General features: G+C 39.9%; 2 protein-coding genes across 7 annotated transcripts in view; both read right to left on the bottom strand.

Moving 5' to 3' along the window:
• ADAM22 (ADAM metallopeptidase domain 22) overlaps positions 1-3,844 on the bottom strand; it is a 129,685-nt gene extending 125,841 nt beyond the window's left edge. For all 6 annotated transcript variants that reach the window (XM_030964587.1, XM_030964595.1, XM_030964603.1 and 3 more), the window contains exons 1-2: positions 3,787-3,844; positions 3,450-3,616 (exon numbers count right to left, since the gene is read on the bottom strand). In XM_030964587.1, the coding sequence (XP_030820447.1) occupies positions 3,450-3,616; positions 3,787-3,844 (225 nt within the window). The remainder of the gene's footprint in view (positions 1-3,449; positions 3,617-3,786) is intronic.
• Positions 3,845-11,126: 7,282 nt separating this feature from the next.
• Positions 11,127-19,828, bottom strand: part of DBF4 (DBF4 zinc finger) — a 13,927-nt gene continuing 5,225 nt past the window's right edge. The window contains exons 7-12 of the mRNA XM_030943046.1: positions 18,583-18,613; positions 18,269-18,311; positions 16,469-16,597; positions 13,907-14,021; positions 13,475-13,602; positions 11,127-12,327 (exon numbers count right to left, since the gene is read on the bottom strand). Coding sequence (XP_030798906.1) covers positions 11,262-12,327; positions 13,475-13,602; positions 13,907-14,021; positions 16,469-16,597; positions 18,269-18,311; positions 18,583-18,613 — 1,512 coding nt within the window. The 3' untranslated portion in view covers positions 11,127-11,261. The remainder of the gene's footprint in view (positions 12,328-13,474; positions 13,603-13,906; positions 14,022-16,468; positions 16,598-18,268; positions 18,312-18,582; positions 18,614-19,828) is intronic.

Here is a 19,828-nt window from a genome sequence, read left to right as displayed (position 1 = left end):
ACACATTCCCACATTTTAACAAAGAACATGCCTGCACAGTATTGACTAAAGGAAAATATTACAAAATTTGTGGTTTCTCATGTTCTTCTTACAATACCAAAATATGGCTTAAGGCACAAAGTTAAAATGTTCCTTAAAAATGTCCAAGGTGGGAACTTTCCTTCTTTTAAACACAAAAATATTAGATTAACCTTCACGGAATGTCCCTGACATAGAGGATTCTCATCTTTTAATACACTTATTTATGCACCAGTAAATTAGGTGTCCATTGCTAAGATCCTGGATTGCATTAATGATAATATAATATTAGTGTATTTTTAGCTATATCTTATCTTGATTATTCTATACATTAAGTGCTGTGCAGCTGCCAACAGGCACCCTTTGAGGAACAGAGAAATTGAAATACAGGAGTGTCACAGATACCAGTAATGACTCCATTCTGCAATGGAATTAAAAGCACAAACCCAAAGTCACGTGAATTCTCCAATGTCCACTATATATTGTACATTAAAGCATTAGTGACGTGAAGATGTAATACCCTACAACATTTGCCTTGTGCTGTGTTCTGAGGTTCAGCAATCTTGGACAACTACAACTGTGAGCACATTAATTATGTTTCTAAGCAATTACATTCTGGGTTTCTAAGATGAGTACATAGACTATTTCCTTTACTATTTAATAGTAAAGCATGCAGGTAGAGAAGTCACTCAACTCTGATGGCAGTGGCCCAAAAACCCCAAAACAAACAAAACAGAGGAAGTTGCTAGAGAAAAACCTCAATAAATACTGAAAACAAACCATTACTTTTTAGAAATCTGCCATCCATCACATCCCAGTCACTTCTGCCTTCAATTATCTCCTCTCACCCCCTTTTCTCATATTATTCTCTGGCTCAATTCCATCATGATCCTGTTCTAAAACTCCTGATCTGCAAAGGCCACGCTTTTCTTCTGCATTCCTCTGCATGATCATCTTCATTTGCCTTTGTGCATTTCTGAACTCAGGCTTGCATCCTTCTTGTTCAACTTCTGCCCTTCTGCAGCTAAAGCTTTCATCCAGGAATTAGAGGAATCCAATCCGATTTAATGCGACTTCCTTCTCTCCAGCTTATCTCTCTCTCCCCCCCTCACCCCTTTTATCTTTATCCAATTCAAAACCAACTACATTGTTTTACATTAATTCAACTACAGCCTTGTTGGCTAGTCCTCTGAATGCACCTTCCCATTCAGGTATCTTTGTTTTTCTAGGCATGGTTGCTTGTCCTTCATTCACCAGGGATTCTTCTTGAATGCTTTTACCGCCTCAAAGAAGCATGCTCCCTTAACTAACCCAGAAGGCCGTTAGCTTTGGTTTGAAATCTCTATTCAAGACCAGTTTTTTAAACTCTCAAATACAGCTATTCAAAAACTATTAGCAATGGATAGAACATGGAGACAGTAAGAGTGTATTTAATCATAAAACAATCAAATACATATGGAAATGTTATTGATGTAGAGGACACCTCTGTTCCCCTACTCTTTATATGCCACTGACTGTTAACTCTTCAGGGCAGGCATGGGGTGTCTCTTCATTCACAAGAAGAATCCAGCATCTTTATACTTCATGTGACATTCACCAGACACCCAAAAGCACCATAAAAGTTCACTCTGTGAAGTTCACTCTGTGAACTTTGACAAGCACCTTCCTGAATGCAGCTCCTTCACAACTTGAGCAAAGCAAAGTCAGCCACGCTGCTGCTGGTCCATTACCGGCAAGCTGACTCAGATCCCTGCGCAGGGGATGCAATATCCTGCAATTAGAATGTAACTATGCTCTGTGCCAGAATCACAGAAACTCTGCACTGCTTCACTCCAGTTCGTTTGGGCTGCTTGGCAATTTTTTTTTGTCCAAAGCACTGTCAGCTACTGTATCCTTCCATGAGTAACAACCATCAGATACCATGGAAGAGGCTGGGAATATTTTAAGCAGCAGCGGGGAAACTTCTTGATCAGGAACAAAGTTGTAGTAGCTTTTACATTTACGTCAGAGCTTTTACACATTAACATTAGCTTACTGTGGAGGTTGTTGTGAAATAAACGTATTTAACCCTTTCCAAACCATCCATGTTACTACTTTTTTCTGCTTAGACTAATATTCATACTAACAACTTAACTAGATCAGGATAACTTGAAAATTTTATGAGCATAAGATTTGGCGAATAAAAGCTGAGACATTCAGAAAAATGAAACCCATTAATCAGCAGTTTGTTCTGTAAGACCAGTGTTTTAAGCCTAATACTAAAGCTAAATGCAACCATTACTAAGTTTAAAACAGACGTGTCACAAAGTGTTTGAACTTGTGACTTTTTGGGGGTCTTCAAAGAATCCTGAAATGCCTAAAGGAGTTTTTTTCTTCTTTGAACAAAGCACTATGAACTTTGAGAATAGTATTTTATTGTACCGTAAATATGGTCATCATATCTGAAAAACCTTTACATAGAGTGAGTTACATTCAGAGGCAAATACATATGCTATGAAGAGCTTGTTTATTATTTAACAAAACGATGAGAATGCAAGTTGTCGGTTCTTATACTTCATGGATTATAAAAAAAGAAATGAGACAATTTTTCACCTATTTTGTTTCTTAAACACACAGTAGTCAATTAGAAAAGGAGGAAACGGAGGCCTGCAACTCATCTTGTACATCAGCAGTTACCTCAAATGTTGGACTTAATGTTTCTTTCCTTCAGATGTAACAGCCATGTACCACCTCAAACAAAAGGGGTCAAGATGAAAATCACAGTATTTTAATACAAAATGAGATTGTTAAAAGTTATAGGGATTGGGCTCCATATAATCAAAATATGTTTTTTAACACATATAGGGCCAGATTAATGGTTGGACTCGATGATCTTAGAGGTCTCTCCCAACCTCAATGATTCTATCATTCTACGGAATTTGAAAATATACCCCGGGTTGGGTAGCAGGCAATATGTACGTTAAATCCTGCGCTTAGCTCACATGTTACATTTAAAGCAATTCCCTTCCGATGTACAATTTCTATTTTTAAAAACACATCCGAGTCCACAGAACACAAACCCACCCTGCCCACGCTTCAGCCACAAGCCGAAATGAAGCCGCAGCGTTTCAAGCCCACTGTCGCAAAGGCACCGCAACTTTCATTTTGGGTGCCCCGGCCGCCGCAGGCAGCGGGCTGTGCCCGCCCGGGCCCCGCTGCCGGCCGGGGGAGGGCAATGACAGGCACGGGGACCACCTTAACTAATTCGAGCGCCCTTGCCCAGGACTGGCATTCCCCGCGCTCCTGCGGGAAGCCGAGCCGGGGGTCGGGCCGAGCATCTCTTTGCCCCGAGCGTTATCCCCCGGCGGTGCAAGCACCCGTGTCGGAGGCTGCGGCGAGCTCCGCACGGCCGGCCCTGCTGCGCGGCCCCTCTGCCCCCGCCCGGCGCTTACCTGCGCCCGCGCCGCCTCGCTCCGCACCCGCGTGCTCAGCGCCGGCCACCGCGCCCCGCCGCCGCCCTCGCCGGAGACCAGCCGCAGGGGCCTGATGCTCTCTCGCTCGGCGAAGGGGCTCTCGCCCCGCTGCCGCCCCGCTGCCGCCGTCGCCGGCCCGGCGCCTCCTGCGCAGGGGAGAGGCACTGTCACCCGGCTGCGCCCTCGCCCCCGGCGCGCAGGCTGCAGCGGGGGGCTCCGTTTCCACGGGGCTCCGCAGCAGCCTCGGCGCAGCGTCCCCCCCTCCCCGCCGCCCCCGCCCCAAGCGCGGCGGCGCTGCCCCGCCACCGCCACTCACCTGCGGCCGCTGTCAGGGCGCCGAGCGCCAGGCAGAGGAGGCAGGCGGCAGCCCGCATGGCGCTGCCCGCCGCCCCGCTCGCCGCCGAGCGCCGCCGGCTCCGCGCCTGCACGGGCGGGGGCTGCGGGCCCGCGGCTGCCGCGGGGCCGGGGCTGCCGAGCTCCGCCCCGCCGCCGCGCCGAGCCCCCTGCCAGCGAAGGAGATGGCGAGAGCCGGCGAGGCTCCCCGCAGAGCCCGCTTGGAAGAGGGAAGTGCTGGGAAATGTAGTCGTTTGCCAGGGCGTGAGGGAGCGGGGCGAGACCGGAGGCGAAGCCCCGGAGCCCGGGCAGCGCAGCAGGGATTCCGCAGTCGCCCCCGCCCCGTAGGGCCGCCCCGGTACCGCACCGCTCCGGGGCCGGGAGAGAGAGCCCCCGCCGAAAACTTGCCTTCACCGACAGCTGCGGGTGAGGGCGGGGGCTCTCCGGGGAGGCAGCCGGGGCGTTTTCTCTCCCTCCTTGCCCATACCGCCGTCAGCCCCTCTCTCCCCCTTTACGTGCTCATTTTCTGAGCAATCCTTAATTTCATTCTCTACGACATTTTTTGTTCCCTTCTTAAATTTCTACTCTCTCCTCGCTTTTTTAACAAAGAGAGGACTACAACGCGGAATCTTTCCTTTCACGTTACAACATGCTCTCCTGGACTAAGCAAGAGGCCGAGGTGTCAAGGAGTCCCCACGATGTCCGTTCCCTGAAACGCGAGAATAATTCTCCCTCCGCGGAGGGATTGGCTGCGTCTGCAACCCAATTCTACACTCCCACCTACCGGGAAGCCGAGAGCAGCAGTGCTGCTCTCAGCACGGTGTATCTCACCTTCCTTAGCTACATTTCTTTATGAAAATGGGAGAAGAGTGTCGGTCGCCTGAGGCACCTCTTTGCCCGCCGCTTTCGGAAGGGGCCATAGCAAGGACGGCCATGGCACGCCGCTGAGGGGAGCGCAGAGAGGAGGAGGGATGTCGGGGCAGCGGCAGATGCAGCTCGCTACCGATCCAGGCAAGAGAATACGAAGTCTAACTACCCACTGCAAGGCTTGTACCAGTTGTAAACACATAAAAAAGGAGGAGGTGGCATCACAGGCAATGCCACTGAAAGCTGCTGCTCACTGTAGTCTCAAAGATTAAAAGAGCAAACAAACAAACAAAATATCTTAAAACCATTATGCAGATAAATTTTAATTGCACTGCTTGCACCGCTTGCACCGACAACAGCCAGGACACCTGGCACCTCCATTTCTGCTCTCTGGAGCGTTTCCAGCCGCCGGGCTTCCTTCTGCCTTCCACGGCTCCCCGCGGGAAGGAGCGTGCTCCGGGCGCAGCGGCTCGGCAGCGGCTCCCCGGAGCCACCCGGCAGGGAACGCCCGCGCTCCTGGCCCGACTTCTCTGCAGGGCTTATCTTACTTACATACATAATCTTATTAAAGGAACCAGTTAGAGGATAGATGGAGGAAATTCAGTTTCTCAGAGTTTGTTTCCGTGATATGAAAACAGCCAAAATGACAGTCCAACAAGGTGAAGATAACAGAAGATTATTGCATGTGGAAATATACAGTAACTTGGAGGAGAAAGTGGCATATAAGTTTTGTGCTGTCCTGCTTATACTGCTGTCAGGTACTACAGGCAAGATGCAATACTACCTCAAAGTATCCACTAAGTCCTGAAGCAGCTGCTGAAACAGTGCAAAATTAGCTTATAAAACACTTCTGTGGGGTGTCAAGAAGACCATGGGCGAGTTGGGTAAAAAAAATGAGAAAGTGCTATTTATAGCAAAGAAAAATAAATCAGTATTATAATATGATGCTTCAATCTTCTTACAAAAGTCATAAATCCTTGCATTTCAGGCTGCAGCCAACCCCTACAGTTGTTTCAGTTAGACCAAACTTTCCCCACTGGCACACTATTTCACAGCTGCTTCTGTCAGTATTTCTGTGAGAATTCATGACATTGGGTATACATTACACCATTCAGCAGCAGATACACAGTACAGTTATACACTCATTTCCTGGATCATACATCACAGAATTCTTGAATTCTTTTTTCTCTTGCTCACCAGTGTTCAGATTTAGTGTAGGTGTTACACATGGAAGGTTCACCAACCCAGTACCAGCCAAAGCTTGGCTGCTTTAAGCTAACTATGAATGGAGAGTTTTATCCAGTCTGTGTCCTCAGTGGATATGGTGAGGTATGATACATATGTTTCATAAATGCAGCTCTTTTTTTAGTATGCCAACTCTGTATTGGTCAAACCCTTCACTAATTTTAAGAATAATATTTATAATTTTCTTTTTTTTTTTTTTAGAAATACAGCCAACTAATACAAAGATTAAGGCACTTAAAAAGTGTGTGTGCTAGAAGCAATTAGCCAAAACACAGCTGAAAAAGGTTTTACATTCCTCTACTTGCAAACCTCTCTCATTTTTATCTTCTGCTTTTTGGCTTATTTATTTACCACTTCTGTGGTAAACACTAAAGATGAATTCTTAAGAGAAAACTTAAATAAATTGCAGAAAAATTCTATATTATGTTGAAGGATCTAAATCACAAGGAAGTAAATCTTGATCTGTATGTCTGAAGTCCCTTCTAATTGTACACATTGATTAGAAATTAATGATTTGACAGGCTTAATTCTTCAGAGAAATATTTAAATTTCATTGGTGGTGATTTCACATTAATTTGGGAAATCAGGCAGCAAACATCAATATTCACTTCCTACTTTTACTTTCCTGGGAGTTCCTCAATATTGCTGTGGACTGGTGGCAGACTATCCACCTCTGAGCCACGTGCTCTTTCACATCAGGGGACAGATTTTTTCTTCTTCTAGCAACTAATGGAATACCTCATGATGGAAGAGATCTGTAAGACTCATAAAGTCCAACTCCCTTCTCTTCATGAACTATCTAAAAACACACCACAAAATGGTGTCTTCCAATCCTTTAACTCTTGACTTGGGGGCTGCTTCCCTGAGGAGCATGTTCTGGCGCCCAACCACCCTCTCAGCGAAGAACCTTGTCCTGATGTCCAATCTGAGCATTACCAGTTGCAGCTTCCTCCCATTTCCTTGTGTCCTATCTCTAGCTCCCAGAGAGGAGACCAGCACCTCCCCCTCCACTGCCTGTAGTACTGAAGGTCGCAGTGAAAGTCTGGGGTTTATGGGCAGCTATCCACATACTCAACAAATATTTAATGCTGAATCTTGAAGTGAGATCTCCACTCAACAAAAAAACCCAAAACACAACAACAAAAAAACCAACACAAAACACCAAACAAAAACCCCCACCAAAACAAACCCTAAAAAACCAAAAATATTATAGACAGCCACCTGAATCTACAACTTCTTTATCCCAAATTAAATTGGACTACACTTAAACATCTGCTTTGCATACTAAATCTTTTTGTAGTGCTATATCTGGGGTGCTCTGGATTTATTTTTGATAACTGCACTATCTAAAACAAAGAACTAAAAAGCAACATCTGCAGAATTCAGTAAAAACCCCCAAGTTGTTCATCTTATGTCACCTTTAGAGATGGTAAAGTGGTTAATGGACTTCATTCACATTTATCTTCACCTGCTTCAGATTATCAGTGGTGATTCTGTGGTATTACCAACAGGATTTACTTTTGTTTTTGCTATTAAGAGCAAGCATAAATAATCTCTTTACAGGGTCCAGAGGATTAGCTATGCTAAGAAATAAATTTTGGTATTCATTTTCTAGTCCACCTACATATATTCTGTGTAAGTAAGTGGTACAATTGCTCTGGATCAATTGGTTGCTAAAATTTCCCCTCATTTGTCTTCAAGAGTGGTGATTAGATGCACATAGAGGTTACAGCTAAATCTGAGTGGCAGTAAGCACTTGAAAGAAAATAGCTTATTTTCCAGAAGAATATTTACATGAGATGAAGCATAATGGAAAAAATGAGAGGGATAAAGGGGAGACCATTTCCTGCTGTGATGCAAGTAACATCCAAACTAGTCACGCAAGGATATGAATGCTTGATCACATTTAATTGTAGTTTTATCTTACACTTCACTATTTCAGGAATTTCCCATAATTCTTTACACAATCTAATTGCATGTCTGAAAGTTCTCAGATTCTAAGCATCTAGAGAATGAAACTGCGGCAAGGAAGTGCTTTCCACCTTCGAGTACTCAGTGTAAGACCAAGGTAGACCGTGATTTGATGCTTCTGCAGTATCAACTGTCAACATGATCAAAAAGCCCAGTGTGATCAGTCTTTATCAGCCCCTGGTGCTTATTATCAGCCTATGGCCCAGAGGCCACATGGACAAAGATTCTCCAGCTGGAGAATATGGAGGGATTAATATTTTTGTCCCGTGTCTACATGCCCCATTGTAATTACACTAGTTAGAGCAGCTACCATTTTTTCAACATTCCTTCACTCAGAGGCTGCCACAAGAGCTTCACAGACACCATCACCAGCTACATTAGCTGAGTGTGTCAGAGCTGAGCCTCTTCAGGTGTGGGATGAAGGTGCACACACCCTCACAGGTACATCTAAAGAGCCAAAACCACGGGTTGTAACTAACTTCCCTGCAATGCTAAAGGGGAAAGCCAGCCCTACAGTCACCTCCTGCTTTGTGTAAAGTGTTCTGCAGCTGGAGGTCAGGCAATAGCTGCCCACATGGATGCTGCTGCAGAGCACAGGGCTTACCTGAGCGCATCAACCTCCCTGCAGAACCCCCCTATGTGTGAGTGGTGCTGGCTTTGCTAATCCCCACAGGAGTGTCTGTACATACATCCCCGCGCACACACAAAGATTGGGAACTGTTTCCTCTCCTTACAGCCACACTATAACTTACCTGAATGGACACAACATTTCTACCCCACAGTCACAGAAAGCAAGACAATTCAAAAATGAAGTGCATTAGAAGAAATTCTTATGAAGAAAGTTCAAACTGTAATTATTCAATATCTAATTATCGCAAATACATGCAGATAAATCAAGGTTTGCCATTAGAAGTGCAGTTTTAGTAACCAAAGAGGTAGTCTTTGTCTGAACTGTTTGACATTTCTCACAATCACTGCCACCTATTTTGAAAATACTCAATTCTCTTCTCTATGAGGAAATCAGAGAGAGACAGATGTTCTAGTAACTACCCTTCTGCATTTATTTTTTTGAATTGTAATATAAATACATTCAAACTTTCGTAAAAACTGCGGGAGCTTTTTTAAACAAGCTTAAAAGATAATAAATACATTAAAATAATTAAATATACTGAGCAAATCTGTTCTGGAAATAGTTAATAGGCTTACTGTGGCTCATGATACCAAGTGAAGATACGACAAAGGGGATTCTAACACACTCCAAAGTAACCAGTAAACAAAATCTGCATCACGGCTAGAACTGCTTTTTGCAACCAGTAGCAGTGACTCTGCTAATCTTGTTCTGGGTTACAATGAAGTGTCTTCATATTTTAATGACAAACCTCAGATTTTTTTTTTCCCTTCAAGATTCTAAAGCCAGATTCCTATGTGCTCAAAACTTGTCTTAGCAGTGCCTGTTGAGCTAACATGTTCTAGGACTGCATTCAATCATATGCAAAAAACACACAGGGTTTATCTGATGAGTAGATTTACTAAAGGTGACATACACCCTTATCATTGCAGCAATCCTTATGTGTATCAATAGCCATGCACAAGTGGAGGCCACCAGGGCAGCTAAGGAATGTGTGCCCCAGGGATGGAAGCAGAGAGGCAGAACAAAGAGATACTTACTGGCAGATTGCTGCAATGCTTTAGGGGGAAATGCAAATTTTTCTTTTACTTTTAAGACTGAACCAAAAGCTAGGAAAAAACCCACACCCAGAGAAACTCCAACCAACCAAAAAACCCCAACCAAACAAACAAAAACCCCAACCAAAAAACCTCCAACCGAACAGAACTATCTCAATAGAAGAAAAACAGTCAAAACACTTGTTCCTAAAATATATTGAACTCAATGAACCAGAAAGCAATCACTAAAGTGTAATTCAAAATGAAGAACAAAGTAATTGCTTCAATCTTCTACTTTCCAGTCCCCATCCTAGAGTACTATACACTGGTAATTTGCAGGCAAAAAAATAAATACAGATAAGCACGTTCAAAATTAACTCCTCTTTGAAATGTTAATTTTGCTCATTTCTGTGATGGCTTTCTGTATTTTCTGGATGTGAATCCAGATTAGAATTAACCATAAATCAAGCCAGAAGTGACCAGTAAGATGGAGAAACCAAAAGTAGTCCTCACAGACTGTACATGCAATTACATTGACATAGGAATAAGGAATGTCACCTTTAAAGGTGACAGTAAAACCCTAAGCAGCTACTGTCATCATTAAGCTGCCAGTTCATATCCCCTGTAAAGGAAACGTAATTTTATATAATTTTCCTCACCTACCCCTGCACTCCAAGCAGCTTTACCTACCCCTCACAGAAAACCGCCTATAAAGGACATACAATAGCCTGCAACATTAAAGCACTTTAACGGTAAAAGCACTAAATTTGAGAATATTAAATGGGCAAGAGATGAAAATGCAAACAAGTAATTTATGCAAAAATTAATGAAAGTAATTTCTGTGGTTGAGATCTCTTGTATGACCTTAAGGCACCCTACATTCATTAATAAAGCTTTGTCTCTTGTAATTTTATACTTGTGCCCTCTCATGATTTACAGATATGGAAATTCTGAAAGAAATCAGCTCTGGTGAAGATCTGCGTTATTAAAAATTATTTCCAATTCTCACTTGTACCTTTCACTCAGCTTCTGAGTAAAGCCAATCCCACAGGCTGGCTACTCTGAAAGAAAAATTAAACAAATGACCCAAGTCGATCAGAAACCTACCTGTCCTGTTGGTTTCTTGTTTGTCTTTTTTTCTCCAAAGAAAATATATACATCTAACTGCTTTCTTATTAGCTGAAACACATAATAGAGGTAGTTTTAATTTAATAATAATACATCAGAGTAGTCAAAGAATGTAATACATCATTGTTACTGTGTTCTCTATTAAAGCAGCAGAAGAAACAGAAAAGGGAAGCAACCAAATGCCGGCCAAACATCAGTAATCCATGAGTAATGGACTGCTTACAGTGGAACATCCAGTTATTTTAATGTGGTTACTTGGAATGTATCATAGTCAATGATTTTAGTAAATTGCTGTCTCTGAATGCAGCAGCATCATGCTTCACCTAGCAGTTCATTTAATCCAAATGTGGGGTTATAGCCTTTTACCAGACACAATAATGCAGTACCTTTAAAAAAAACCCCAAAACACACGACCAAAGCCAAACTTAGTTTTATTTTTCTTATTTACATATACAGAAGCTTTTGCATTAAAAAACTTGAAAACCAAATAATCTGTACATATAATACAGCAATTTAAATCTTCATGAATAGAATCTTAAATTTTCAAGTCAATTTAAAATCATTATATTAAATAAACCAGTATTAAAATCCAAAAAATGGAGATGAGGATGAAGAGGAAAATAATGACCATAAAACATTTGCATTCTGCCCTTCACATGTATCATTTATGCTCATTGAACATTTGTTCTCAGTGTAACTTGAAAAACCTCCAAATTCTGAGTTTCTTTCACTTGTCTGAAATAACTCCAATAGGGTCTGCAGTGATGAGCTACAAGTGCTTCTCTTCTCTTCAGGAACTGACAGTCCATCTGAATTCTTTACAGGTAACTCCATATTCTGTTTCCGGGTTTCTCTTTTATTCTTTCTCAAATTAAGCTTCACTTTTCTGTGCAGCTTTCCAGACGGTGAACTGTGGGCAGTGCTGGCAGCTGATGCATTAAGTTCTTTGGTCACAGCAGGATCAGATACCTCAGCCTCCAGAACGACATTGTGCTGCATTTGTTGATGATTATCACATAAATTGTGATGTTTCTTGACAAATGTAGGATTGGCATCTGCTTTTTTCAAACACTTCGCTGGTAGAACTACTGAATTATTTAATTTTCGTTTTTGCTGCACTAAGTTTTTGTCTTTTTCACTAAAATCTGTAACTTGGGTATGAGAATTGTAAGTATCCATTCCTTCCTGAAAACACTGTACATTCTTTTTACTTTCATCTGGTTCCAGTATTTCCTTGCTAAACAGCTCAGAAGTTTGAGAAAAGTTCTCTGTGTATACTCTGTCAGTTTTTTGAAGGGGTGGTTGTATGGAATTTGATGATACAACAGTCTCTCGTAACTTCACAGCACAGGAACGATCAGTCTTAATATTTTCATTATTAATTCTGAATTTACTTTTTAGCTCTGAAGGTTGTGATGGGTGAGAATAAAGAACTGAACAGACAGATGCAGAAACAGGGGTAGGTATTGGCACAGAATTTGGTTGTACTTCTGCAGGCTGGCGATCCAGCTTGAGAGCCTGCATTGCAGTATCCTTCCAGGAGTAAGTTTTCAAAGCAATGCGCTGCTTTTTCACTTGCTCTTTCAGCTCATCTGGTCTGGTTATCTTTCCAATAATAGGAGAAAAACATCCTGTGCTACATTTTGTCCTACAATGAAATTGTTTAAAAATATTAGCAAACAAAAAACCCCATGCAATGTAACTCGATAGGCAACTGATTCTAGAAAAGCAACTGAACTGACAAAGGGGCTTTTGTTTTGACTTCTCAAGGAAAGATATATTTAGGGTAGCAACATCCTATTTCTATAGGAGCAGAATGCCTTATAGTTTTGATGTTTTCTTACTGGTTTCTACAGCTCATGACATTGCTTTAAAAACACTCAGTGTAGTCTAGTATTTCAGAAAATCTCAATTTACAGCAGCATTAAGAACAAAAGAAGTTAATCAAAATAATGCAATGACTATAAATATTACAAATGTTCTATTATATTTACACACAAAATTAATATGGTTTTCTTGACAGGATTTCAAGCCTAACAACTCTGAATATTTTGAAACCACAAAAGAAATAAAGGCTTGCTTTCATTAGTCTATCAGTTGTTTGAATCTATTTGCACTTCCTTTGATTTCACTAATAATACATTTATTAAAAAAAAAAGCAAGTAATGAAGAAATAAACGAGAAAGTTATTCCTTAACTCCTGACTCATTTCCAAAAAATCAGAGCAACCTCGAACAGTGTTACTGCTTCACATAACAAAGACCCTGGTGCCTACAGCCCAAACAAGCCTTTCTCACCCTTTCAAGCCCTTGAGCACAAAGAAGGGAACATTTGCTTTCTCTGTCCTGCACAGGCAGCACAGAAGCAAAGAGGTTTAGTGTACAGGTAGGAAGTTTTTCCACAGGTAAGGAGACCAGATTGACTAATTTGCTGTCCTCAGACTACTAAGTATGACAAATCATTCAGAACAAGATGTCCAGACACTGGTGTCTTTCTGGTAGCAGTATTTCAGTACAGTAAATTTTGTGTTACAGGAACCGAACATAAGCAGAACAACTTCGGGCAACTTTCAGTCTCAACTTTCTCTGATGTCATCTGCACTTTTAATTTTTTTTCCTAAGTTCTGCTTTACAGAACTGATTTGCCACATACAAGCCCATGGAAATTTCCATGATTTATTTCAGCCTTGAAAACATGAATTTATCCTGTTCTATTCAGATCAAGAATTTCAAAACTATCATTATGTTCAGTGTCCTGACTCTCAGTGTCTTTAGAATTTACAATACATAACTCACCTTTTTATTTCTCCCGTATCATCATCTTTGTATGCAACAAACTCATAAACTAACTCAGAGATTATATCATCAACAACTTTATACTGTGTGCTTTGTGCAAAATTTCGGTGCCGCTCACTTTCAAGATGCTGCAATAAAGAAAAAACATGAAATAAATCTAAATTACAAATATCAATATACAAGTCAATAGCACAACAAGGAGTCAAGTAAATACCATTAATTTACCACCAGCATCTCTAAGACATTAATTACTAGTGCCTACAGCTATCATAGATAGGTTTTAATTCTTAATTGCTTCTTCTAACATGGGAAAAATACTAATTTGCTGGTTATTCAGAAAATATTTTAAAATAAAAAATTACAGAAACCTCTGGTGATACCACATTAAAGAGATATGATGGTATCAAAGCATATACTTGACATTTCACATACTGTTTGCAGATCTTCATATTTCTTCCCACAACATTCACAATATCCTCTCTTTTTTTTGTCCTTCTGAGGAAATTGAGCAGGCATTCCACAATCCTTATCACTGTTTATTTTGTTCCTGTTAAGAGAATATTAATGAGTCTTAAACATGGAACTGAGTGCTCAACTTGCCCCTCACAGTATGTTCATTCTTACTCACTTACAAAAACACTCCCAAAACAAACCTTTATTTCCCCTTAAACTATTTATATTATTTTAGTCAATGCTTAAAAAACCTGAAGAGTTATAGTTAGATTTAAAATCAAACAAACAAAACGCAGAAACATTTACTGCAAGAAGACAGGCAGACCCAGTGGAATTATATGTAAGCATAGAACATTCAGGTTAGTATAGACATACTACAATCATTGAGTCAGAATAAATAATACAAAATTGCTAAACAAATAAAAATCAAAGGACATTTATAAGTCTCTGTGCACAGCTGATAAAAACCAAACTAGAAATAGCAAAAAAGGAAAAAAATATTTTACGATTTTAACACCCACTGTTGGTTGTACATTATTTTGAATATGCTGACCAAATGCCATTTCATCCCTTTTACTAGGTAAAGACTAAGTGGGAATGCAAAAAAATGAACGTAAAGTTCTTCCTGAACATTAAAATATGAAGAGATTTTCAACAGCTGCTCCATGATCTTCAGAATCCTCATCTGAGAAGAGGTAATGCTTGCTGGAATCTACTATTAAACCAACTACAGTTGATATGCCAGCAGTAAAGGAAAGTGATCAAACTCTACTCCCCTTGACTTTGAAGGAATAGTTCCATCTCCCTGTTTAGCCAAAAATTACTGACAGATTTTACCAAGTATCTGCATAGATGTAAGCTCAGGACTTTACATCTAAAAATCTGTTTTGAAAAATCTCTAGCTTACAAAGAGTAGCAATGTATTGTTAACATCCTGCCCCAGCATTTCTTGGGTTCCCCTGGCCAGGGAACTCTAATGTGAGCTTTAACTGTTACACCAGCCTTCACACCTTCCTTCTGGAAAACAAGAAAACTCACAGAGAACCAGTAAAGCAGGACAGAAGCAATAGAATGGATCATCTGAAGACTGAGTAAGTCTGCAGGTCTTGCCCAATGCAGAAGCAAGTAGAGCTAACAACTTTACTTCAACAAGTTTTTCTCCCAGGTAAAGACAAAACAAGTGAACATTCCCCCCCCCTCTCTCTCCCTTCTCTGCCAAAACTGACATAGTTTCATACTCAGAAGCGAATGTGACCATTCTCCCACCTAAACATTGCTTTGGTATGTGCCCACGTGAAGTATCAATTAGGAATATTTATTCAAACATAAATCCTGAAGTTTTTAACATACCATATTCCTTAATCCATCTAAACAAAAACTGCCTTTTTGGTTTTTTAATGCTTTCAAAAGAATGGGCTTTTTCCAAGACATCCTCTGAAGAGACACAATCAGAAATTGCCTTATTAATACAGCAGTAACCCCTGCAATATATGTTTTTTGCCTTTTCGTACTGTTATCTTCCTTGCACTAAAAAAAAAAAAACAACCCAGAAAAAAAAAGCATCAGGGCAGTATCAACTGAAACCTCCAGCACTGTGTTATGGTCAAGACTGGACAGAACTGTGGAGAAGCCACTTCATAAAGCAAACAGGTATCACAGCTAAGTAAGTCTTCAGCCCCAAGGATGGAAAAGCAGCAACCTATTAAATACAGAAAGTTCCACATATAGCAAAGCTACCCTCCACCTAAATATAGTTAGTCTCTCACATGAATCAATTGTAGAAGTTAATGAAAAAGTAGGTATAAAAAAATTCTAAAACTCCACCGATTCACAAAAACCAGTTAATTAAGACTCTTAAATAGTTTCAAATCATAAAATCGATTTGCTGAAGTTCTAACTGCATCTGTAGTACTCAAATCAAGCCTGAATGCCAAAATGTATTACATAAACACTTGCTGTAAAGCCAGCTGCAATTCCACTGGGAAGCTGGCATCCACTTTCCATCTTTGAAGAGCTGAGGCAGTATTAGCAGTCTATCTAATTTCTATAAATTATCAACAATATACACGCTTTATCAACAATGGGTAGGCACTGCGATTGAATAGCATTGCTTTAAAAAGTTCAACTACTTATTTCAGCACTATATGGACAAATACAAAAGAAGTCTTAAGAAACCCACTTCCTGTGAAATACTTACTGAACAGCATCCAAGATGAGGACAAAGAAGAAACCACAGTGGGAGAAAGGACAGAAATATCTAATGTTGACCCACAGTGAAAGGAGAAGGCCACATTTTTGGATGTATGCATCTGTGTGCCCAAAAAAAGGACTGAAGACAGGATAAAGAGGGTAAACTAGAAAGACACCAACAGTGCAGCAGATACATTGATGAGACATGGCTAATAGTCTAATAGTATTAAATAGCACAGAAAATTAGAAGTTGAGAAATTATTTTAGAACACAAATTTTTTTAGTCATGGAATAATTCAGAACAACTCTCTCCTCTACACACACCTCAATAAAATAAAATTTTCAACAAACCTTTCCTTAGACTGAGTTTGCTTTTGACCAGGATACTTCTTATCCACCTCAAATGGACTATATGGCTTTGGAACGCAGTAGTTCAGAAATGGAAAACTCAGTAACTGCAGATAAAACGGTCGGTACTGGCTGTATTAACACAAAACAAGTGCATGAGAACCATCAAAAATGGAAAAAAGGCTTTATTGTGTACATTACTCCAAGTCCAAAATATGCAACAAGTGTTTCTCTTTTACACAGGACATACACAGAATGCTAAGCAGTAAGTATCTTAGAATAATTATTTCATTTCTTCCTCAATATTTTCCCTCAGTTTCCATAGCTGTCTTACACATTCCTTGGGATATGACTTGTGTGCCTATTAGCTGTTGTGAGTTGGGTAACCAAGAAACCCAAGAACAATTTGGACAACGTTGCATTTTTGCTCCTGAGAAGTAGCTACAGCAGTTCCCAACATCCAATGCTTCTAAAATTTATTTTAGCATTTTCTTAAAAAAATCAATTCACTATTCAGAATATTAAAATGGACTTTTTCATTTTACAGAAAAACAAGATTCCTGTACACCACTCTGTACATTCAGAGATACTAGAACTAGCAACCACACCAGTGCTCTGAATAGATTAAAAACTTCCAAAATAGGACATGTCAAAAGTCACATACTGAATAATCAGTTGACTGAAATGCTGATGGCAGAGTTCAGTCTGATCTTTTCCCCACATTACTATTATAAGCTACCCAGGCACAACTACAAGAGCAAGTCTGGAAAACATAATACAACAGTGAAACATCACCTTCTCCTTCTGAACTGTTATGTTGCACAAACATTAAAAGACATTATGTTATATAAATATTTAGAAATGTTTCAAGTATTTAGTACTCCACTACACTGTGAAATTCACATATATTTATGTATGAATTTCTTATCCTTACAACTCTGTTCGTCCAGTTCTCCCCGCTATCCACACGTCCCTCATACCTACTGCCAACTCACAGTGTACAACCAGGTTTAAATGATTTTTTTTTAAAACAGGAAAGTGTCAAAGAAATCAGGTCAAAGAATTTAGTGCTTATAAACAACACCATAATTCAGAAGTTACTTAGGAATTTAAAGGTGCAAATTATGATGTGCAGAACCGAACTTTTTTTACAATTCATTGTTCTCTCAACTTCTGGCTAACTGGCATTTTCTTACACAACAAAGACTGACCGATTACAGGATCAGAAATATGTGAACTTTTTCAAGGCTGAAAGTATCAGACCTCATATGAGTGGATATTGAAATCAGATTAATAACCTTTAATTTTTCCTTTTAAAAATAAATGATTGAACAGGAAATTAAACCTAGTTTCAATTTATTATTTTAACTAACAACTTCACTTTCCTTACATCTAAAGAGTCTCAGCAGGAGATGAATGTAATTGAGCTGGAACTACAGGAGAGGAATTCAGTACGCAAAGTTTTGGATTACAAGATTTGGATCTAAGGAAAGATGTAAAGGTTCAAGATTCCCTTTCATTCCTTGGTAGGAAGTAACCAAAGGAACCCACTCTCATGATCTACAAACTGGAGTTACCTGTTAACTTGCCACTTCCTTCACCTACTGCAAATATTCCCTACTATGCTATTACTTGCTCAATCTCATTTGGTGGCTGAAGACATTTGTATGTCATTTTCAGTACACTTGACATCTGAAGTCAGGAAGCTGAAAGGAATTGAGATTTAAGGGCACACTTCCTCAAGTAATTCTGAATTACTCAGTTTGAGAACCACATCACTAAATGCATGAAGAGAACACTTACCGACTCCTATCCTCCACTCTGATAAATGGACTTTTCAGCCTACCTGCTCAAAGGGGGAGAAAAGGAAATCAATAAATACTTTTCATCACGTATCAAGTTGCTCCAGTAGCTTAATAAATAAGCAGACTTTATTTTAGAACTCATGTACAGGTTTTGACAAAATCTTGATTTCCATGAAGTTCCTCTACATGCTTCTCTTGGACGTACAAATTGAAGTATGGCACCACATTTGACCACAGAAGAACTGTAGCACATTTCTAAGCATTCAGAAAATAAATCAAGCCAGAAACCTCTACAATTATTGCAGTACTTACTTTTTGACTTTGGAGCAGTAACGTGTTTTCCCTATTGAAAAAAAAGAGATGGTATAAAATCCCTGTGAGTATTATTCTGCACTGTACTTGAAGATTTAGCTGCAGATAATTTAAGTTATGAGAGTCTCCCTGTGTTAATCATGACTTCATACACTCATGATGAATTTTTAAGGAAACTAAGCTCATTAGTACTTTGAAACAAGACAACATGTTTCCCAAAGAAATACTTTTCGCTACACTGAAAAAAGAAGTGCTGTACTTCAGATGCCTCAATTTATTTTTTCTAAAGGCAAATCAAAACAAAAACACAGAAAGGTAAATTTATACACTTACTCCCTCCACCCTGAAAATTCCTTGCCATGGCTGAAAGTTCAGTCTTTAATACAGATAACATTTTTACAACACTTTCTAAATCCTAATTTAACTGCAAGCTGCAAAATGCCACCAAAACCTGTAGAACAGCAATGTTTCCAATTAAAACTCTTTTCATTTGAATGGATTTACACAGGCTGCATCTTTTATTATTTTTAGCAATGAAGACTAAAATTTAGAAGAATATTTTGTCTTCAAAAAAAGTGAAGTTACATTCAAGCATCAGCTGTTAAATGTAATTCATTCTGGTAGAAGCACAAACCCATTTTATACTATTTGCAAAAAAACTTACCCGTTATCCACAAACACAGAGGATTTGGCAGAGGATTTTATGTGGCCTCAAGAACTAGCCAATATTACATTCCAAAACAACGTAACACGTGCTAGGTAGTTTGGTTCTGTTTATCTATCAAGCCCCGTGGCTAAACCAGACAATTGTGCAAATTACAGAGCAACTGCAGATGGAGCACACAGGAGCTAGAAGCTTTTATGTCTCACTACATCACAGACTAAAAACCTGAGAAAAGGGGATTTTCCCTTTTCACCAACTCCACATACTTGGCAAATTAGCTTCAAGATGCTTTATGCTCTCTCTATGAAGGAAGAGTTGCAGATTCCTTATAGAGACACCTTCTCCAGGAAACATAACTATGATTTTTCAAAATAGGCCATCAAAATGAAAGAATTTCTAATCACTGTGTCACAGTGATACAAGGCAACTTAGCTGCCATCTACATCATACTAAAACAACAATACATTTTGTTAATCACTTCTGAGGTGCGCAGAATGGAAATTTCAGACAGTTCAGCACTTAGATATCCTTTGCAAGAGCACAGCTCTATACACTATGGAATGAATGCTACTATTAAAATTA

The sequence above is a fragment of the Camarhynchus parvulus genome, chromosome 2, assembly GCF_901933205.1.
Source record: "Camarhynchus parvulus chromosome 2, STF_HiC, whole genome shotgun sequence".
Taxonomy (NCBI): Eukaryota; Metazoa; Chordata; class Aves; order Passeriformes; family Thraupidae; genus Camarhynchus; species Camarhynchus parvulus.
The sequence above is the reverse complement of the archived record's forward strand: the minus strand, read 5'-3'. Positions and strand labels throughout refer to the sequence as shown.